The 18,785-nt window shown below is 47.2% G+C and overlaps 1 protein-coding gene across 1 annotated transcript; it reads right to left on the reverse strand.

The window, feature by feature from the left end:
• Positions 1 to 5,865: 5,865 nt before the first annotated feature.
• Positions 5,866 to 18,631, reverse strand: pgm1 (phosphoglucomutase 1). The gene is made up of 11 exons (XM_039002869.1): positions 18,302 to 18,631; positions 16,205 to 16,367; positions 15,665 to 15,808; positions 15,066 to 15,191; positions 14,272 to 14,462; positions 13,855 to 14,009; positions 13,575 to 13,690; positions 13,054 to 13,189; positions 7,891 to 8,074; positions 7,485 to 7,619; positions 5,866 to 6,827 (listed from the first exon to the last, which is right to left on the reverse strand). The coding sequence occupies exons 1-11, from the start codon at positions 18,545 to 18,547 to the stop codon at positions 6,738 to 6,740; spliced, it is 1,686 nt and encodes a 561-aa protein (XP_038858797.1). The 5' UTR covers positions 18,548 to 18,631; the 3' UTR covers positions 5,866 to 6,737.
• Between the last annotated feature and the right edge of the window lie 154 nt (positions 18,632 to 18,785).

Here is an 18,785-nt window from a genome sequence, read left to right on the forward strand (position 1 = left end):
GACAGACATTTCAAAACATTATTTCTTATGATTCATTTTTTTACTGTCTTTTTTTGCCATGCATTAATGTGTTTAAAAAATAACTTTTTTTATAGCTAAATGATCCATGGAATGATGTTTAAAAACAATTCCATATGTCAGCTTAGACCCCCACCCCCTGCTGCCCTTAGACTTTTAAGAATTAACTCGCCTCTCAAAGCACTTCATGATGACAGAAGTGATTGCTACGGGGTGATAGTAATTTAGTTATGTTACCTTGTCACGCCCTGACCTTAGAGATCCTTTTTATGTCTCTTTTTTGGTTGGTCAGGGCGTGAGTTGGGGTGGGCATTCTATGTTTTTGTTTTGTGGGTAGTTATTTTCCAGTGATGATCCATGGCACGAAGCCTCCAGTGATGATCCATGGCACGAAGCCTCCAGTGATGATCCATGGCACGAAGCCTCCAGTGATGATCCATGGCACGAAGCCTCCAGTGATGATCCATGGCACGAAGCCTTCAGTGATGATCCATGGTAAGAAGCCTCCAGTGATGATCCATGGCACGAAGCCTCCAGTGATGATCCATGCCACGAAGCCTCCAGTGATGATCCATGGTAAGAAGCCTCCAGTGATGATCCATGGCACGAAGCCTCCAGTGATGATCCATGGCAAGAAGCCTCCAGTGATGATCCATGGCAAGAAGCCTCCAGGGATGATCCATGGCACGAAACCTCCAGTGATGATCCATGGCAAGAAGCCTCCAGTGATGATCCATGGCACGAAGCCTCCTGTGTGTCTCTCCACTCCAGTGACGCCCTTCAGTCCGGAGCCTCCAGCGACGATCCCCAGTCCGGAGCCTCCAGAGACGATCCCCAGACCGGAGCCTCCAGAGACAATCCCCAGTCCGGAGCATCCCAGAGTCTCCCTCCTGTCCGGAGCCGCCAGAGTCTCCCTCATGTCCGGAGCCACCAGAGTCGCCCTCCTGTCCGGAGCCGCCAGAGTCGCCCTCCTGTCCGGAGCCGCCAGAGTCGCCCTCCTGTCCGGGGCCCGCTGCTAGGGTCCCCAGTCCGGGGTCAGCGGCCCACACCAGAGCCGCCACCGCGGATAGATGCCCACCCAGACCCTCCCCTATAGGTTTAGGTTTTGCGGCCTGTGTCCGCACCTTTGGGGGGGGTACTGTCACGCCCTGAATTTAGAGATCCTTTTTATGTCTCTATTTTGGTTGGTCAGGGTGTGAGTTGGGGTGGGCATTCTATGTTTTTGTTTTGTGGGTAGTTATTTTCTGTTTTGTGTGTCTGCACCAGACAGAACTGTTTTGTTTGTTCCACTTTGTTATTTTTTGTTCTAGTGTTCAGGTTTATTAAAAATCATGAACACGTACGACGCTGCACCTTGGTCCTCTCCTTCTTCCTCAGACGAACATCGTTACATACCTTTAGTTTCTTGGGTACAGGAACAATGGTGGACATCTTGAAAAAGCTTATAAGCATGTTTTACTAATATGTTTGTAAACTAAGTAACTGTAAAGAAACTCTGTATGGCCTCAAAACATGCTTAAATTAAAATGTTGATATAATGGAATGTCAGTCATTGCATCCATAATTCTAGGAATATGAGTGGTTGCATTTCTCCAGCTCCATCTCTCAGCTTTTTACCGAAACAGTGGCGGGATTTCCCTTTGTTATTGTTTCAACTGCAGATTGCCACTTTAATGGATAAAGAGAGAGAGGTTCAGAGAAAACCACAAGAAACATTGAGTTATACTTGATTTTATTGTACTCTGTGTTTTCTCCACTTCAGGACTTATTTAAGGCAGTTTAGAATGATGGCTTTGTCAGCTGATGGTGTTATTCTATGTCCCAAGGGACCGGTTCCCCCTGCAGAGTAATCTACGGGCCGCTGTAAAAACACAGTCGCCCTGCCAACCACAAAGAAAGTCATTTAGCCATCTAATAGCTCCAGACCAGAGCGGCTTAATGTAAGCCTTATTATGATTACCTGACGTAATGACAGCCAATCTAAATACAACCTGGGAACCATTACCGGCCCGGCCGAAATAGGGGAAGACATTATGCGTCGCACCGTGTCGGAATCACAGGCCTGGGCCTCAACAATGCAGGTCCAGGACCAAACTGTCCACCCTATTATTCATCCCCCGATGGACCTCAAAGAGGAACCATTTAGAGTCGTTACATATCCCCCTGTCACAGCCTGTACCTTTGGGCTGTGGGGTTAAGGTTAACCCCTTCTATGCTACAGAGATGCCCAACAAATAAATGCCAGTGTTTAGTGGATTTGAGTTGTTGTCAACATGAATGACATTGACATACGTGACAGGCATGGGTGGAATAAGTCTATTTGTGCTCCCCAAAGCAATTTTCTTTTCCCCATGTCGAGAGAGAGAGAGATCGCTCTTCTTAGGTGCACCTGATTTTGCAGCTTCTCAACAATTAACTAAATTGGAGACAATTTAGACACAGGACTCAGGAGATGGGATAATGACAAAAGGTGATGTCAATCCACAACCAGTAAATGAGGTTGGAAGAGGACAAGTTTCTCCACTTCTCCTATGCTGTACATCAATCTCTTCTCTTCCTAGAGCTGGAAGTTCTGGAACTATATTTTCCCTCACTAGCTGGAAGTTCTAGAACTGTATTTTCCCCTCACTAGCTGGAAGTTCTGGAACTGTATTTTCCCCTCAATAGCTGGAAGTTCTGGAACTGTATTTTCCCTCACTAGCTGGAAGTTCTAGAACTGTATTTACCTCACTAGCTGGAAGTTCTAGAACTGTATTTACCTCACTAGCTGGAAGTTCTAGAACTGTATTTTCCCTCACTAGCTGGAAGTTGTGGAACTACACTGCTCAAAAAAATAAAGGGAACACTTAAACAACACAATGTAACTCCAAGTCAATCACACTTCTGTGAAATCAAACTGTCCACTTAGGAAGCAACACTGATTGACAAATTTCACATGCTGTTGTGCAAATGGAATAGACAAAAGGTGGAAATTATAGGCAATTAGCAAGACACCCCCAATAAAGGAGTGATTCTGCAGGTGGTGACCACAGACCACTTCTCAGTTCCTATGCTTCCTGGCTGATGTTTTGGTCACTTTGGAATGCTGGCGGTACTCTCACTCTAGTGGTAGCATGAGATGGAGTCTACAACCCACACAAGTGGCTCAGGTAGTGCAGCTCATCCAGGATGGCACATCAATGCGAGCTGTGGCAAAAAGGTTTGCTGTGTCTGTCAGCGTAGTGTCCAGAGCATGGAGGCGCTACCAGGAGACAGGCCAGTACATCAGGAGACGTGGAGGAGGCCGTAGGAGGGCAACAACCCAGCAGCCGGACCGCTACCTCCGCCTTTGTGCAAGGAGGAGCACTGCCAGAGCCCTGCAAAATGACCTCCAGCAGGCCACAACTATATCATTGTGTTTACTTGATAGCTACCTACACAAATAGCTAGCTAGAACAAAATGTTAATAAGATATATAGACTCCGTCTCATGCTACCACTTGAGTGAGAGCACCGCCAGCATTCAAAAGTGACCAAAACATCAGCCAGGAAGCATAGGAACTGAGAAGTGGTCTGTGGTCACCACCTGCAGAATCACTCCTTTATTGGGGGTGTCTTGCTAATTGCCTATAATTTCCACCTTTTGTCTATTCCATTTGCACAACAGCATGTGAAATTTATTGTCAATCAGTGTTGCTTCCTAAGTGGACAGTTTGATTTCACAGAAGTGTGATTGACTTGGAGTTACATTGTGTTGTTTAAGTGTTCCCTTTATTTTTTTGAGCAGTGTATATATTTACGCTCAGTGTGTCGTCGGGATCTCTGCTGAAAAGTTAGTTTCTGTTGGAGAGTTTCCGTCCTCTCTGTCATGGTTAGAGAGGATTGTTCAGTGACATTCATTCATGTCGTTATGGATAGGTGTTTTGGCGGTTGTCGTTCTTCGCGTTCAATGATACCAAATTCCTGCAGACTAGTAATTAATATCAAAGACTTGTTCTTATTCTGTCAGTATCGATAGTCTAAGAGTTTAACCACGTGGGATGGTTAAAAGATTCAGCAGTCTGGTCTCAAACCTTGGCCCTCTCGTTATCGAGGTAAGCTGGTCTGCAACCTTTGTCCTCTCGTGATTGAGAGAAACATGGTCTGGTGATAGAAAACCCAAGTGGGGGTTTTATTCGGAAGGGCAGAAAAGGGCCTGTCCCGGATGCCCGACCATAACTGTGCTCATGGGCGGTCCTCTGATTTAGTTAAACTCAAATGGGAATTGGAGTTTCCTTCATTAAACAGTCCAAAATCACATTACACAATTTTACAAACAGTATCATCCTCACTCATTCATCTTATACAACAACTAGATGTAAACCTCATATCTGAGGCTATTATATAAACAGCGTTATGGTAATGTGGCCGCACCGTCTCTCATGAGTTTTACAAACTTTACCAAACGGACCAGTTCGTAGCTGGATTCTTCACCAATCTTTTATACCTTCTCCGGAACATAAATGTTTTTCGAACCTCAAGTTCTGTGAGGTGGAAGAAATTCCTTTGATCTCTATGAAACTTCACTGTCTCTATACTGTGGCTATGAGGAGATCCTCTCCTCATGAATTTACGATCTCTCTCTGACCACAGCAGCCTGTGTAGGAGGCAGGTAGAGGGGGATGAGGCTTGCTGTACCCAAAGAGGGCAACGTCATGACAAGACTTACACACATATCATTCAGTATAATGGTGACTATCCGATTATTTAGAACATTTCCCTGCAGAGAACAGGAAGAGTAGATTAAATTGGTCTTCTTTTCCTCTTCAGGATCAGGACTGTGTCCCAAATGGCACCCTATTCCCTATGTCGTGAACTACTTTACACCAGGGCCCATAAGGTGTCATTTGGGACGCAACCCGGGAATGTCTTTGGAAAGACTTCACCTTTTGGAAATACTCCCTCTCCCACATTGACTCTGGACAGAACCCATTCGTATCCATCCTGCACTTCTTGGCTTGTTTGATGACAGAGGATAGAATAACTTGCCATGTTCATGTCCAGAACAGTGTTTCCGCTAAGAGGCCATCACCATTAATATCACTCCACCCACTCATTCCCGTCTCCCCTGGCACAGTGAAGGGCTGGCTAGTTCTGGCTACCTCAATGCTCTCTCACACACTGTCTGCTGAGGGGTTATGGTCTAGGTCTACCAGAGTTAGTTCTCATCAGTTCAAATAGACAGACACCCCTGGCCTGGTATTTGTGGTGGGATGTAGAGAGAGAAAAGAGAAGAGAGAGAGAACGAACATTTAGAAGAATAGGAGAGGGGGATGAGAGCAGAGAGATTATGGTAGGGGGGGGAATATGTCTGATACCTCCCAGCCCAGAAGTCAATGATCTCCTCTTCAGAGAGGCCCTAAGAGGCTTAGACCCGCCTGAGGCCAGGAGCTGTTTGTTTAACATCTGTGTGGCTGCAGCTCTAAGCTTAAGCACAGTAATGTTTTACCTCTACACATGCAGCATCATTAAGCTACTCCGGTGTTTCCGTAGTTGGATTGCCCCCAAACCAGGCCCTCTGGCATCAAAATTGACTGTGTATGTCCCCAAGCTGGTTGACTGATCTCACCACCATAATCACATCCTAGCACTGATCTCTCAGCTGATTGGCTAGATCAGGCATGCCGGGAGAGATTGACATTGGTCACTGACTCCGGGCATGGTGGTGGGGTGTCTGTCTTAAATGTAGAATGCTACGGACAACAAAACTGACTGTTCATACTGCCTTTGTGTCTTCCATAAGAAATTCTAATAAATATATATTTCAATGTATATTGAAATATATATTTATTTAATATCTCCCAAATAAATACACACGAGTGCGACAATATTATTTTGTAATGACGTTTTATTCATGGTGAATGGCAGTGTTACATTTTAAGCCTTTGTTTGGATGGCTTTATGGTACAAGTGAGGTGAGGTTGTTCTTCAGAGGCTAGGCACAAGTGGAAAGGTTGAGGGGTCGATAGGACAGAGTTACCTGGAAGGGTGTGACAGGGCTAGCAGTCTGATCACAGTGGGGGGCAGGGCTAGCAGTCTGATCACAGTGGGGGGCAGGGCTAGCAGTCTGATCACAGTGGGGGGCAGGGCTAGCAGTCTGATCACAGTGGGGGGCAGGGCTAGCAGTCTGATCACAGTGGGGGGCAGGGCTAGCAGTCTGATCACAGTGGGGGGCAGGGCTAGCAGTCTGATCACAGTGGGGGGCAGGGCCAGCAGTCTGATCACAGTGGGGGGCAGGGCCAGCAGTCTGATCACAGTGGGGGGCAGGGCCAGCAGTCTGATCACAGTGGGGGGCAGGGCTAGCAGTCTGATCACAGTGGGGGGCAGGGCCAGCAGTCTACGTGATCACAGTGGGGGGCAGGGCCAGCAGTCTATGTGATCACAGTGGGGGACAGGGCCAGCAGTCTATGTGATCGCAGTGGGGGGCAGGGCCAGCAGTCTATGTGATCGCAGTGGGGGGCAGGGCCAGCAGTCTATGTGATCACAGTGGGGGGCAGGGCCAGCAGTCTATGTGATCACAGTGGGGGCAGGGCCAGCAGTCTGATCACAGTGGGGGGCAGGGCCAGCAGTCTGATCACAGTGGGGGGCAGGGCCAGCAGTCTTTGTGATCACAGTGGGGGGCAGGGCCAGCAGTCTATGTGATCACAGTGGGGGGCAGGGCTAGCAGTCTATGTGATCACAGTGGGGGGCAGGGCCCGCAGTCTACGTGATCACAGTGGGCCCGGTGCGGCCGGTCTTCTCATGGAGCCCGGAGATCTTCAGCGCAATCTCCACCAGAGGTTTCAGCATGACCTGAGGAAGCCAAACAGTCAACATTACACTCCAGTCTCACTCGGTCATAGCCTCTTCCTATAACCCCACTGACTTCTATGTTACAGTTACAGACTGAACACATAAGTCCAACTAGCCCTGGAACAAGCCAAGCTGAGCCGCTACCATAATGCTTTCACCTATCCAATCTTTTTAGATTGGTAAGCAATAGAAATGGTCCTAAATGAATCCGTGCCATAGAGGGCCTCCTTATCCAAAATTATTATCAGGGAGTTTTTTTTTTTCCACCATTCTGTCAGTTTGTCTTTCTCACTCCATCATTCTGTCTCTCCTGCCCAGACCACTTAGAATGATTTTATGAAGTGTCAACTCTGTGCTTTTCAAACTTATTTTTCCCCATGGCCTGATATCAACCATTACTCAACTCTTAGCCAAACATTCCTTCTCCTTCAAGTCAACTAAGAATTCTGAAAGGCACTGTTATTGGACCTGACGACCTAAAACAAGCTGGCTGCCAGGCTTGTGTGTGTGTGTGTGGGGGGGGGGGGGTGTAGAAATACTTAATCTTCCATTGAATCGTCATGACAAGTACAAGAGCTCCCCCACTGTGCCTCTAAAATGACCCTGTCACATCCAATCAGAGAAGAGCCCTGCTGCTCCTCAGCCCCCAGGTTTCACCTGTGCGTCGCCGTAGATTTTGGCGGGGTCCTTCTCATAGCTGTCTATGTAGAGCCTGACGGTCGCACCGGCACTGCCTGTCCCACTGAGACGAAAGATGATCCTGGAGCCGTCGGAGAAGATGATCCTCAGACCCTGAGCGGCACAGAGAGATTACTAAGGAGGAACTCAATATACTGGGAATATGGAGCAGAACGAATAATTATATGTGCCTCTAGTGATGCTTCGAGTCTATATTTGCAGGAAATGTGTTGGTAATCTATCAACATTCTATGAACTATTAATAATATTGTCATAATTATCCATCACGCTTTATCATGAACATGTACTGACAGAATTGTATCCACCACACCCATGTCCCATGCTGGGATGCCTCTCTAGATGCCTTTTTGGTCCCGTCTCTCACCTGGTTCTTGGAGACGCTGCCGTCCACAGGGTCGGTGTAGGCAAAGTTGTCAGAGACAGCCACCTCGTAGCTCTTATCTCCCGATGAGAACTTCTGGCCCACAAAGGACTTGTCAAACATCTTAGCCTCAAGCTCCTTGATCATGGTGTTGGCTTTGTCTGAGTCCACTTCTTCGTAATCATACCTGGTGTAGACGGGACGGGGGTTAGGGTTACACCTGGTGTAGACGGGACGGTTACACCTGGTGTAGAGGGGACGGGACGGTTACACCTGGTGTAGAGGTGACGGGACGGTTACACCTGGTGTAGAGGGGACGGGACGGTTACACCTGGTGTAGAGGGGACGGGACGGTTACACCTGGTGTAGAGGGGACGGGACGGTTACACCTGGTGTAGAGGGGACGGGACGGTTACACCTGGTGTAGAGGGGACGGGACGGTTACACCTGGTGTAGAGGGGACGGGACGGTTACACCTGGTGTAGAGGGGACGGGACGGTTACACCTGGTGTAGAGGGGACGGGACGGTTACACCTGGTGTAGACGGGATGGTTACACCTGGTGTAGACGGGACAGGGGGGGTTACACCTGGTGTAGACGGGACAGGGGGGGTTACACCTGGTGTAGACGGGACAGGGGGGGTTACACCTGGTGTAGACGGGACAGGGGGGGTTACACCTGGTGTAGACGGGACAGGGGGGGTTACACCTGGTGTAGACGGGACAGGGGGGGTTACACCTGGTGTAGACGGGACAGGGGGGGTTACACCTGGTGTAGACGGGACAGGGGGGGTTACACCTGGTGTAGACGGGACAGGGGGGGTTACACCTGGTGTAGACGGGACAGGGGGGGTTACACCTGGTGTAGACGGGACAGGGGGGGTTACACCTGGTGTAGACGGGACAGGGGGGGTTACACCTGGTGTAGACGGGACAGGGGGGGTTACACCTGGTGTAGACGGGACAGGGGGGTTACACCTGGTGTAGACGGGACAGGGGGGTTACACCTGGTGTAGACGGGACAGGGGGGTTACACCTGGTGTAGACGGGACAGGGGGGTTACACCTGGTGTAGACGGGACAGGGGGGTTACACCTGGTGTAGACGGGACAGGGGGGTTACACCTGGTGTAGACGGGACAGGGGGGTTACACCTGGTGTAGACGGGACAGGGGGGTTACACCTGGTGTAGACGGGACAGGGGGGTTACACCTTGATGGCAGCATTCGAGCAAAACTGAAAGCGCGAACCAATGCTTTTAATCATGGCAAGGCAACCGGAAACATGACTGAATACAAACAGTGTAGCCATTCCCTCCGGAAGGCAATCAAACACGCTAAGCGTCAGTATAGAGACAAAGTAGAGTCGCAATTCAACGGCTCAGACACAAGACGTATGTGGCAGGGTCTACAGTCAATCACGGACTACAAAAAGAAAACCAGCCCTGTCGCGGACACCGATGTCTTGCTCCCAGACAAACTAAATAACTTCTTTGCTCGCTTTGAGGACAATACAGTGCCACTGACACGGCCCGCTACCAAACCCTGCAGGCTCTCCTTCACCGCAGCCAACGTGAGTAAAACATTTAAACGTGTTAACCCTCGCAAGGCTGCCGGCCCAGACGGCATCCCTAGCCTCGTCCTCAGAGCATGCGCAGACCAGCTGGCTGGTGTGTTTACGGACATATTCAATCAATCCCTATCCCAGTCTGCTGTCGCCACATGCTTCAAGAGGGCCACCATTGTTCCTGTTCCCAAGAAATCTAAGGTAACTGAGCTAAACGACTACCGCCCCGTAGCACTCACTTCCGTCATCATGAAGTGCTTCGAGAGACTAGTCAAGGATCATATCTTCACCCTAACCAACACCCTAGACACACTCCAACAGGTCCACAGACGACGCAATTGCAATCACACTGCCCTAACCCATCTGGACAAGAGGAATACCTATGTAAGAATACTGTTCATCGACTACAACTCAGCATTTAACCTGTTGGACAGAGGGCGCTGTTTTCACTTTGGGGGAAAATCGTGCCCAATTTAAACGGCCTCGTACTCAATTCTTGCTCGTACAATATGCATATTATTATTACTATTGGATAGAAAACACTCTAGTTTCTAAAACCGTTTGAATTATATCTGTGAGTAAAACAGAACTCATTTTGCAGCAAACTTCCTGACAGGAAGTGGAAAATCTGAAATCGATGCTCTGTTCTAGGGCCTGCCTATAAATGTCCTTGATATTTATTAGTATACATGCACTTCATACGTCTTCCACTAGATGTCGACAGGCAGTGAGAGAAGAAATGGAGTGTATAACTTGCTCTGGGGTCGAATAAAATCTCTTGGCATGACGGGTCACCAGTTTCCTGTTTTCTGGAGAGCGCGAGAAGGGACCTGGTATTGCCTTCTGAAAAGCTGTCGTTATAGACGACTAATATCTCCGGCTTTGATTTTATTTGATAAACGTGACAATATCATCGTAAAGTATGTTTTTTCAACATAGTTTTATTAGATTATTGAAAATTATTCGGGACGTTAGGCGTGTTGCGTCATGTGCCTTTGTTCAGGAAGGAGAGCTTCGCGCTACTTTGCTAGCTTTCCGTGCTAATTGACTGGAGAAGAGGACATTCTAAAACCAAACAATGATTGTTCTGGACAAAGGACCCCTTGTACAACATTCTGATGGAAGATCATCAAAAGTAGGACCCATTTTATGATGCTATTTCATATATCTGTCGAACATGTGAAATAGTAGTTTGCGCCCAGATTTTGGGCACGCTCTCGCTATAACTAAGCTGGATGTCGTAATGAAGTTATTTTTAGAATTCTAACACAGCGATTGCATTAAGAACTAGTGTATCTATCATTTCCTATACAACATGTATTTTCTAGTAACGTTTATGAATAGTTATTTGGTCAGAATAGTTGTGTCATAAAAATATCCGCACATTCTGGGAAAAAGATGCTACGTTAGCACAATGTATAACCACTGATTTCAGCTCTAAATATGCACATTTTCGAACAAAACATAAGTGTATGTATAACCTGATGTTATAGGAGTGTCATCTGATGAAGGTTTATGAAGGTTAGTGAAAATTAATATCTTTTGCTGGTTTATTCGCTATCGCTAACGTGCCTATCGCTAACGTGCCTTGATGAATGAATGCGGTAGTGTGGTAGGCTATTGTAGTAAGCTAATATAATGCTATATTGTGTTTTCGCTGTAAAACACTTAAAAAAAATCGGAAATATTGGCTGGATTCACAAGATGTTTGTCTTTAATTTGCTGTACACCATCGATTTTTCAGAAATGTTTTATGATGAGTATTTAGGTATTTGACGTTGGTGTCTAATTACTCTGGCTGCTTCGGTGCTATTTCTGACGGTAGCTGTGATGGTAGCTGCAATGTAAAACTGATTTATACCTCAAATATGCACATTTTTAAAAACAAAACATAGATTTATTGTATAACATGTTATAAGACTGTCATCTGATGAAGTTGTTTCTTGGTTAGTTTGGTTGGTTCTTGGTTAGTTAGGTTGGCTTTGTGCATGCTACCTGTGCTGTGAAAAATGTCTGTCCTTTTTTGTATTTGGTGGTGAGCTAACATAAATATATGTGGTGTTTTCGCTGTAAAACATTTTAAAAATTGGACATGTTGACTGGATTCACAAGATGTGTATCTTTCATTTGCTGTATTGGACTTGTTAATGTGTGAAAGTTAAATATTTCTCAAATATTTTTTGAATTTCGCGCTCTGCCTTTTCAGTGGAATGTGGGAGGAGTTCCGCTAGCGGAACCCCGGTGCCAGACAGGTTAACACCATAGTACCCTCCAAACTCATCCTTAAGCTCGAGACCCTGGGTCTCGACCCCGCCCTGTGCAACTGGGTCCTGGACTTCCTGACGGGCCGCCCCCAGGTGGTGAGGGTAGGAAACAACATCTCCACCCTGCTGATCTTCAACACTGGGGCCCCACAAGGGTGCGTTCTCAGCCCTCTCCTGTACTCACTGTTCACGTGACTGCGTGGCCATGCACGCCTCCAACTCAATCATCAAGTTTGCGGACGACACTACAGTGGTAGGCTTGATTACCAACAACGACGAGACGGCCTACAGGGAGGAGGTGAAGGCCCTCGGAGTATGGTGTCAGGAAAATAACCTCACACTCAACGTCAACAAAACAAAGGAGATGATCGTGGACTTCAGGAAACAGCAGAGGGAACACCCCCCTATCCACATCGACGGGACAGTAGTGGAGAAGGTGGAAAGTTTGAAGTTCCTCGGCGTACACATCACGGACAAACTGAAATGGTCCACCCACACAGACAGCGTGGTGAAGGCGGCGCAGGAGCACCTCTTCAACCTCAGGAGGCTGAAGAAATTTGGCTTGTCACCAAAAACACTCAAACTTTTACAGATGCACAATCGAGAGCATCCTGTCGGGCTGTATCACCACCTGGTACTGCAACTGCTTCGCCCACAACCGTAAGGCTCTCCAGAGGGTAGTGAGGTCTGCACAACGCATCACCGGGGAAAAACTACCTGCCCTCCAGGACACCAACAGCACCCGATGTCACAGGAAGGCCATGAAGATCATCAAGTATAACAACCACCCGAGCCACTGCCTGTTCACCCCCCTATCATCCAGAAGGCGAGGTCAGTACAGGTACATCAAAGCTGGGACCGAGAGACTGAAAAACAGCTTCTATCTCAAGGCCATCAGACTGTTAAACAGCCATCACTAACATTGAGTGCCAACATAGAGACTCAATCTCTAGCCACTTTAATAACTGGATGTAATAAATGTATCACTAGTCACTTAAACAATGCCACTTTATATAATGTTTACATACCCTACATTACTCATCTCATATGTATATACTGTACTCTATAGCATCTACTGCATCTTGCCTATGCCGCACGGCCATCGCTCATCCAAATATTTACATGTACATATTCTAAATCATTCCTTTACACTTGTGTGTATAAGGTAGATGTTGTGACATTGTTAGATTACTTGTTAGATATTACTGCCCGGTCGGAACTAGAAGCACAAGCATTTTTCTACACTCGCATTAACATCTGCTAACCATGTGTATGTGGCCAATAAAATTTGACTTGATTTGACTGCACCACTTGAGCGCAGCAGAGTTCAACCACTAACCTGGTGAAGAAGTTCCTGCCAAATTTGTTCCAGTGGTCTTTCATGATCTCCTCCACACTCTGCTTCCTGTGGGCTAGGATGGACATCCAGGCCAGCACCGCCCACAAGCCGTCCTTCTCACGGATGTGATCAGAGCCTTTGGTAAACAATGAAGAGAGGAGGGGAAGGACGGTGGTGGTTAAGATATGTACAAACACGTCTTACCACAATGCCTTGCCCAACTGACTGGAACGATGTAACACCACTGACTCTCTTTATCAAACTACTAGAGCTGATGTACAGCATAATGTAGCTTTGTATGCAGTATAACTAGAATGCTGGTCTTTGGAAAAGAGAGCAATGCTCACTATGTAGGCTGGTAAGCTTAACAAAAATCATGCCATGTGGCTGGAGGCTGGTAATAACAAAGTTCATAACACAACTGACAATGTAAACAAATGTGTGTGTTGTTTTAGTGAGTGTCTTTAGTTCTGCCATGACCCTGGTCAGCTAACGTTAAGATCCCGGTCCTCCTAACTCACCAGTGCCGAAGCTCTCCTCTCCGCACAGAGACAGCTTGCCAGCATCCATCAGGTTACCAAAGAACTTCCAGCCAGTAGGAGTCTCATACAGATTCATCTTCAAGGCTTTAGCCACACTGAGGGACAGCGATAGGATATTCAAATTAGCTATTTTGCTAACTCCACCAGTTAAACATTAATGAGGAAACTGAATGCTGATTAATGTGCACTGTCATAAATAAACATTAAAAGGTACAATCAAGAAGAAGCTAGGAATGGACTGTGTGGTCGTTAGGCTCACTTGTCCAGAGCTCCGCTGGTGGGCATGCTGCGGGCCAGACCTTTGACCCCAGTCTTCTGGAAGTAAGGGATGCAAGTGATGTTGGCTGCAATGATGGCCACAGAGTCAGAGGGGTTGACAAAGAAGCCATGCTTTCCAAGGACCATGTTACGATCCTGAGGAGAGGAGAGGGCAGGAGTCGAGAGCAGAGGGTAGGAGAGGAGAGTTCAGCATCTGAACAGACTGCAGGAGATATAGAGGTTTGGATTGTGGGATGATTCAAGGACTGGTACTATGGACACGGGTCATGCATGGAATAGCCTCGATTCCAAGCTACCTTCAGCCGAGTGATGAACGAGACCTGGAGCCTGAATTTGAACTATGCAAGGATGAGATGGGGCTGAAATCTTGAACTGGTTCCCCCGACTGTCAACTTACACCGTCACCATCAAAGGCGGCTCCGAGGTCGTACTCTCCTCCCTTCATGGCGTTGACCAGGTCAGAGGCGTAGGTCAGATTGGGGTCAGGGTGATGACCACCAAAGTCCTCCTTGGGGACACAGTTGAAGGCACCGTCGGCAGCAGCACCCAACTCCTCACAGACGATCTTCTTCACGTAGGGTCCAACCACTGAAGGGGGTAAAGGTTATCATGAATAGAGGTGTGATGTACAGTGCATTGCGTGGATGTACAGAGTATTGCGTGGCTGTACAGTGCATTGCGTGGCTGGACAGAGCATTGCGTGGCTGGACAGAGCATTGCGTGGCTGGACAGAGCATTGCGTGGCTGGACAGAGCATTGCGTGGCTGGACAGAGCATTGTGTGTCTGCTGGGAAACTATCTGAACTGAAAACAGCATTGTTGAGAAATCAGACTATTGGACAATAAGTCACGCAGTACTGAAGATACAAACATTACTGAGAGCAGGAATCTAATTCATTACATTTTAGTCATTTAGCAGACGTTCTTATACAGAGTGACTTACAGGAACAATTAGGGTTAAGTGCCTTGCTCAAGGGCACAGACAGATTGTTCACCTAGTCGGCTCTGGGATTCGATTACTGGCCCAACGCTCGTAATCGTTAGGCTACCTACCACCTACCTTGTAGCTGATGCTATAGCACAAACATGTAGACAAGGCATTACAAGCACACAGATCATTGTCAATAGACAGAGTGGTATCATACAGCAGTCAGCTGAGCGGTTCAGTGATCTACAGTATATGTAGAGTACCTCCGTGCATGGCGTCCAGACGGACTTTAATGTGATTGGCTCCAGACACAAGCTGTTTTAGGGCATTGAAGTCGAAGATTCCCCTCAGCATCTCAGCGTAGGACTCCACAGAGTCCACGATCTCCACTGTAGAGGACGAACAGCAGTTAGGATAGATTAGATGTACTAACTATTATAAACTGGGTGGTTCCAGCCCTGAATGTTGATTGGCCGAAAGCCGTGGTATATCAGACCGTACACCAGGTGTATGACAAAACATTGGTAACCAGTTTATAATAGCAAGAGGGCAACTCGGGGGTTTGTGGTATATGGCCAATATACCACAGCTAAGGGCTGTATACAGGAACTACGCATTGCGCCTAAGAACAGCCCTTAGCTGTGGTATATTGGCCGTATACCACACCCCGTTGTGCCTTATTGCTTATGTAGCCTGTTTCTAGACTTAGGAGAAGACATTCACATACTTTACTGATTGCAATAATACACCTGAACTTGAGTGCCTTGCCCAAGGATTTGTACCAGTGAGCTTCTCCTAGGTTTGGTCTCCAAGCTAACCCATCCCAGTCAGTTGAGAATAATTCCTGCCCATCCTGCTGTACCTGTCATGGGCTTGAATGTGTCCACCTCAAAGGTCTGCTTGCCGATCTTGGAGATGTCAACCTTGAGGTCGGGGCAGATGTGGTACTCTGTTAGGCTCTTGCTGATCTGGAATATTTTGTCTGTGATTCCCTCTGGCGCAGGACCTGGGGACAGACATACAGTAAGGAGAGGAGGATAAGGAAGAGGCTAGAGAAATCTTATGTAAAACAGCCACGCTCCATCACTAGGCATCCTAAACTTTGTCATAAAATTACTGATTGGATTGTGTGCTCATTCTATCCTGAAACTTCCTCCATCTTCGTTACAAAGGTAGGCTAAGTAAAGTAACTGTTACCCCATCTCTCACTTGCCTTTCTCCCCCTATGGCTTTCCCCTGAAAGCCTATTTTTTCCCCTTCCTTGTCTCCCTCCTCTTCCCCATGTCTCCCTCTCCTGTCTCCATTTCCAGTCTCTCTCCTCCCTTCGCTGTTTATCCCCTTCCTGTCTTCAACCTCTCCAATTAATCTCTCTCCTTCCCCTCCCTCTCCTCTCCCATCTCACCTCCGGAGGCGATGTTGTACTTGATGCCAAAGTCTCCTTTAGGGCCACCGGGGTTGTGGCTGGCCGTGAGGATGATTCCTCCCACGGCTTTGAGCTTGCGGATCACACAGGACACAGCGGGGGTGGACATGATGCCATTCTGACCAATGACCAGGTGGCCTATCTGCATGGAGACAGGATGTCATGTTTTATATTTTAAACTGTAAGTCCTATATATTACATTGACCTATTCAGTCGACACACGTAAGGATGAAAATAGAAGAGGAGTGTACAGATTCAACACGATTCACCATTGGTGAGGTCAGACTGCTATGTGGGCGCTAAACAAGCAACTGAGTGACATGGGAGAGTATGGAAAGTAAACGTCTAGGGCAGGGTTTTCCTAAACTCGGTCCTGGGGCCCCCCCTGGGTGCATGTTTTGTTTTTTGCCCTAGCACTAAACAGCTGTTTCAAATAACTAATAACTTTGAATCAGTTGTGTAGTGCCAGGGCAAAAACCATGAACATTGTGTTCAGCCAGGAGGTCAGTGTCGCTAGTGCTCATGTTGTGCCTGGGCTACGTGACAGCATACCACCACACCCCCCTTTCCTCTAAAGGTGCAGAGGGAATGAACAGAACCCGGCTGTGCCACTGACAGTCTCCTTATGAAACAATCCCTCAATGTTGCACTTTTTCCAATTACTACAACCTTGCAGAGAACCGCTGTCTTTGTTCGTAAACTAAACATGCATGGCATGGAAGAGTGCCCACTGACTGTTTAGGCTACATAATGGGAAAGGAATTGTGTAGTGTTTTTCATCAACGTGGGAAAGGGCACCATGCCATCTCCCCTCTGTGCACTTCATCAAAAGATCAGCGAGGTCAGTAAGCACAACTTTTATTTGGAAACTATCAGACCAGGGTTGAAATAACCTAAGGTAACAGGGCTTAAAAGAAACGCCAGAGCGGAATTCCCACATCCGGTTTTCAGCGAGAAGGGTGCAATTGTGGCCCGCAATTCAGGGCGCTCCTGCATATGGGCCTTCCTGCATCTGCAGGTACCCCTCATTATACTTCTATTGGTCCATTTTTAAGCTAGGACTCCGGTACACAGACAGGAGGCGGGGAGGGCTCCAGTAAATTAGATGGAAGTAATGCACCATAACTTTGAATGCCAACTGCTGATAAACCCCACAGAAGAAGAAGAGGCGGGGGTGACAACAGAAGCTAACAAGGACAACGGTAGACAGCGTTCTTCACCCACAGCCTGTCGGACAATGCATTCCCACAGTTCTGTTAATGGTAGGTGTTTGGTAGGTGTTTGGCAGTCGGGAGTTAAGGACACTGTGCTAACTAGCACTCTGGGAGTACACAGCAGGCGGGATAGGTAGCTAGTAGTGCACTGGTAGACAGTGCACTTCTCCCCCGCCTGTCAGGCACTGTTTTCCCTCAGTTCTGTTAACGAAGGCAAGGCCAGGGGCCCCCATCTAGCATATGATAGCAACATTTGTAGAATTTATGGAAATTTGCTTTACATCTGCTAAATGTTCTCTCAGCCTCATGGCAAACTGTGAATAAAAACATGAGACCAGCTATAAATCAGCAAAACAAATGCTCTACACCATAAAAAAAAAAAAAATACATTGCAGGAAATGAGCATTAAAATGGCAAAATTCTCTCAGCCTCATGACAAAATGTGTAGAATAGCATTATAAAACTGCACATTTTTCTCTGCACCATGGCACAAATGTGTTGAAATGCAGTAAGTTAGCTAATTTCGTTTTTTTTGGTATCCTACAAAATTATTTAGGGTGGCGGGGCCCCAACTGTGGTAGTCCGGCACTGGCAATATGTTCAATTTCATTATATTATAAGACGGAATTGCCATCTGTATCCAAAATAAAATAACGTATCGGCATTGGCAACAATGTATCCGCCAAACTTCAAAACTGATGAAGCGCTACAATGTACCACTGATTGGCGCTGTCACTGTCAACACTGGGAGCTGTCAAAGACGCTAGACTAGCTGCTAATGGTATACATGTTTCGGGGTGAGGCCTAGGTTTCCGTCATGTCTTAGCCACTACAGGTGGATAAACATGGTATTATTACTGACCCCATTAGCAGCGGCGATCTGGATGATCAACTTAATGGCATCTTTCATGAAAAACCTTCCATCGCCTCCCACTACGAGCAGTCCAGGCTGACGCTCCGCTGGTTCGATGCAAGAGATAATGCTTTGAATGAAGTTCTCCGCATAGTGCTCATTCGTTTGAAAGACTGTCACCCTTTTCCTCAGTCCACTCGTGCCAGGCTTCTGGTCAGGGTAAGCCTTGGTTTTGACTACTGTGATTTTCGTCATTTTCCACAAGTGATCCGCGTATTCGGTTGAGGCGAATGCACCGCACAGCTGCCACACGTACACACTCGCAAGTTCCCCCTTGGTTAGGTCCTTCCCACCTCTAGATTTAAACGGACAGTACTGGATTTTGATTCAAGGCCTGGCGCATAAAATAAACAATATTCAAAAGAAGTCTGATGCCACAATGTATTTGTGCCTCAATCATGGCATCATGTCAACATTAGGACCAAAATACAAC

This window comes from Salvelinus namaycush, chromosome 10 (genome assembly GCF_016432855.1).
Source record: "Salvelinus namaycush isolate Seneca chromosome 10, SaNama_1.0, whole genome shotgun sequence".
Taxonomy (NCBI): domain Eukaryota; kingdom Metazoa; phylum Chordata; class Actinopteri; order Salmoniformes; family Salmonidae; genus Salvelinus; species Salvelinus namaycush.

What these genes read in the sequence shown, in the direction of transcription:
- pgm1 (XM_039002869.1), bottom strand. Translation starts at nt 18,547, where the DNA reads ATGACGAAAATCACAGTAGTCAAAACCAAGGCTTACCCTGACCAGAAG. An exon ending in CACATTCAAGCCCATGACAG is followed by an intron (nt 15,192 to 15,664) that starts GTACAGCAGGAT and finishes CGTCCTCTACAG; the next exon opens with TGGAGATCGTGGACTCTGTG. An exon ending in AGAGGAGAGCTTCGGCACTG is followed by an intron (nt 13,190 to 13,574) that starts GTGAGTTAGGAG and finishes TGTTTACCAAAG; the next exon opens with GCTCTGATCACATCCGTGAG.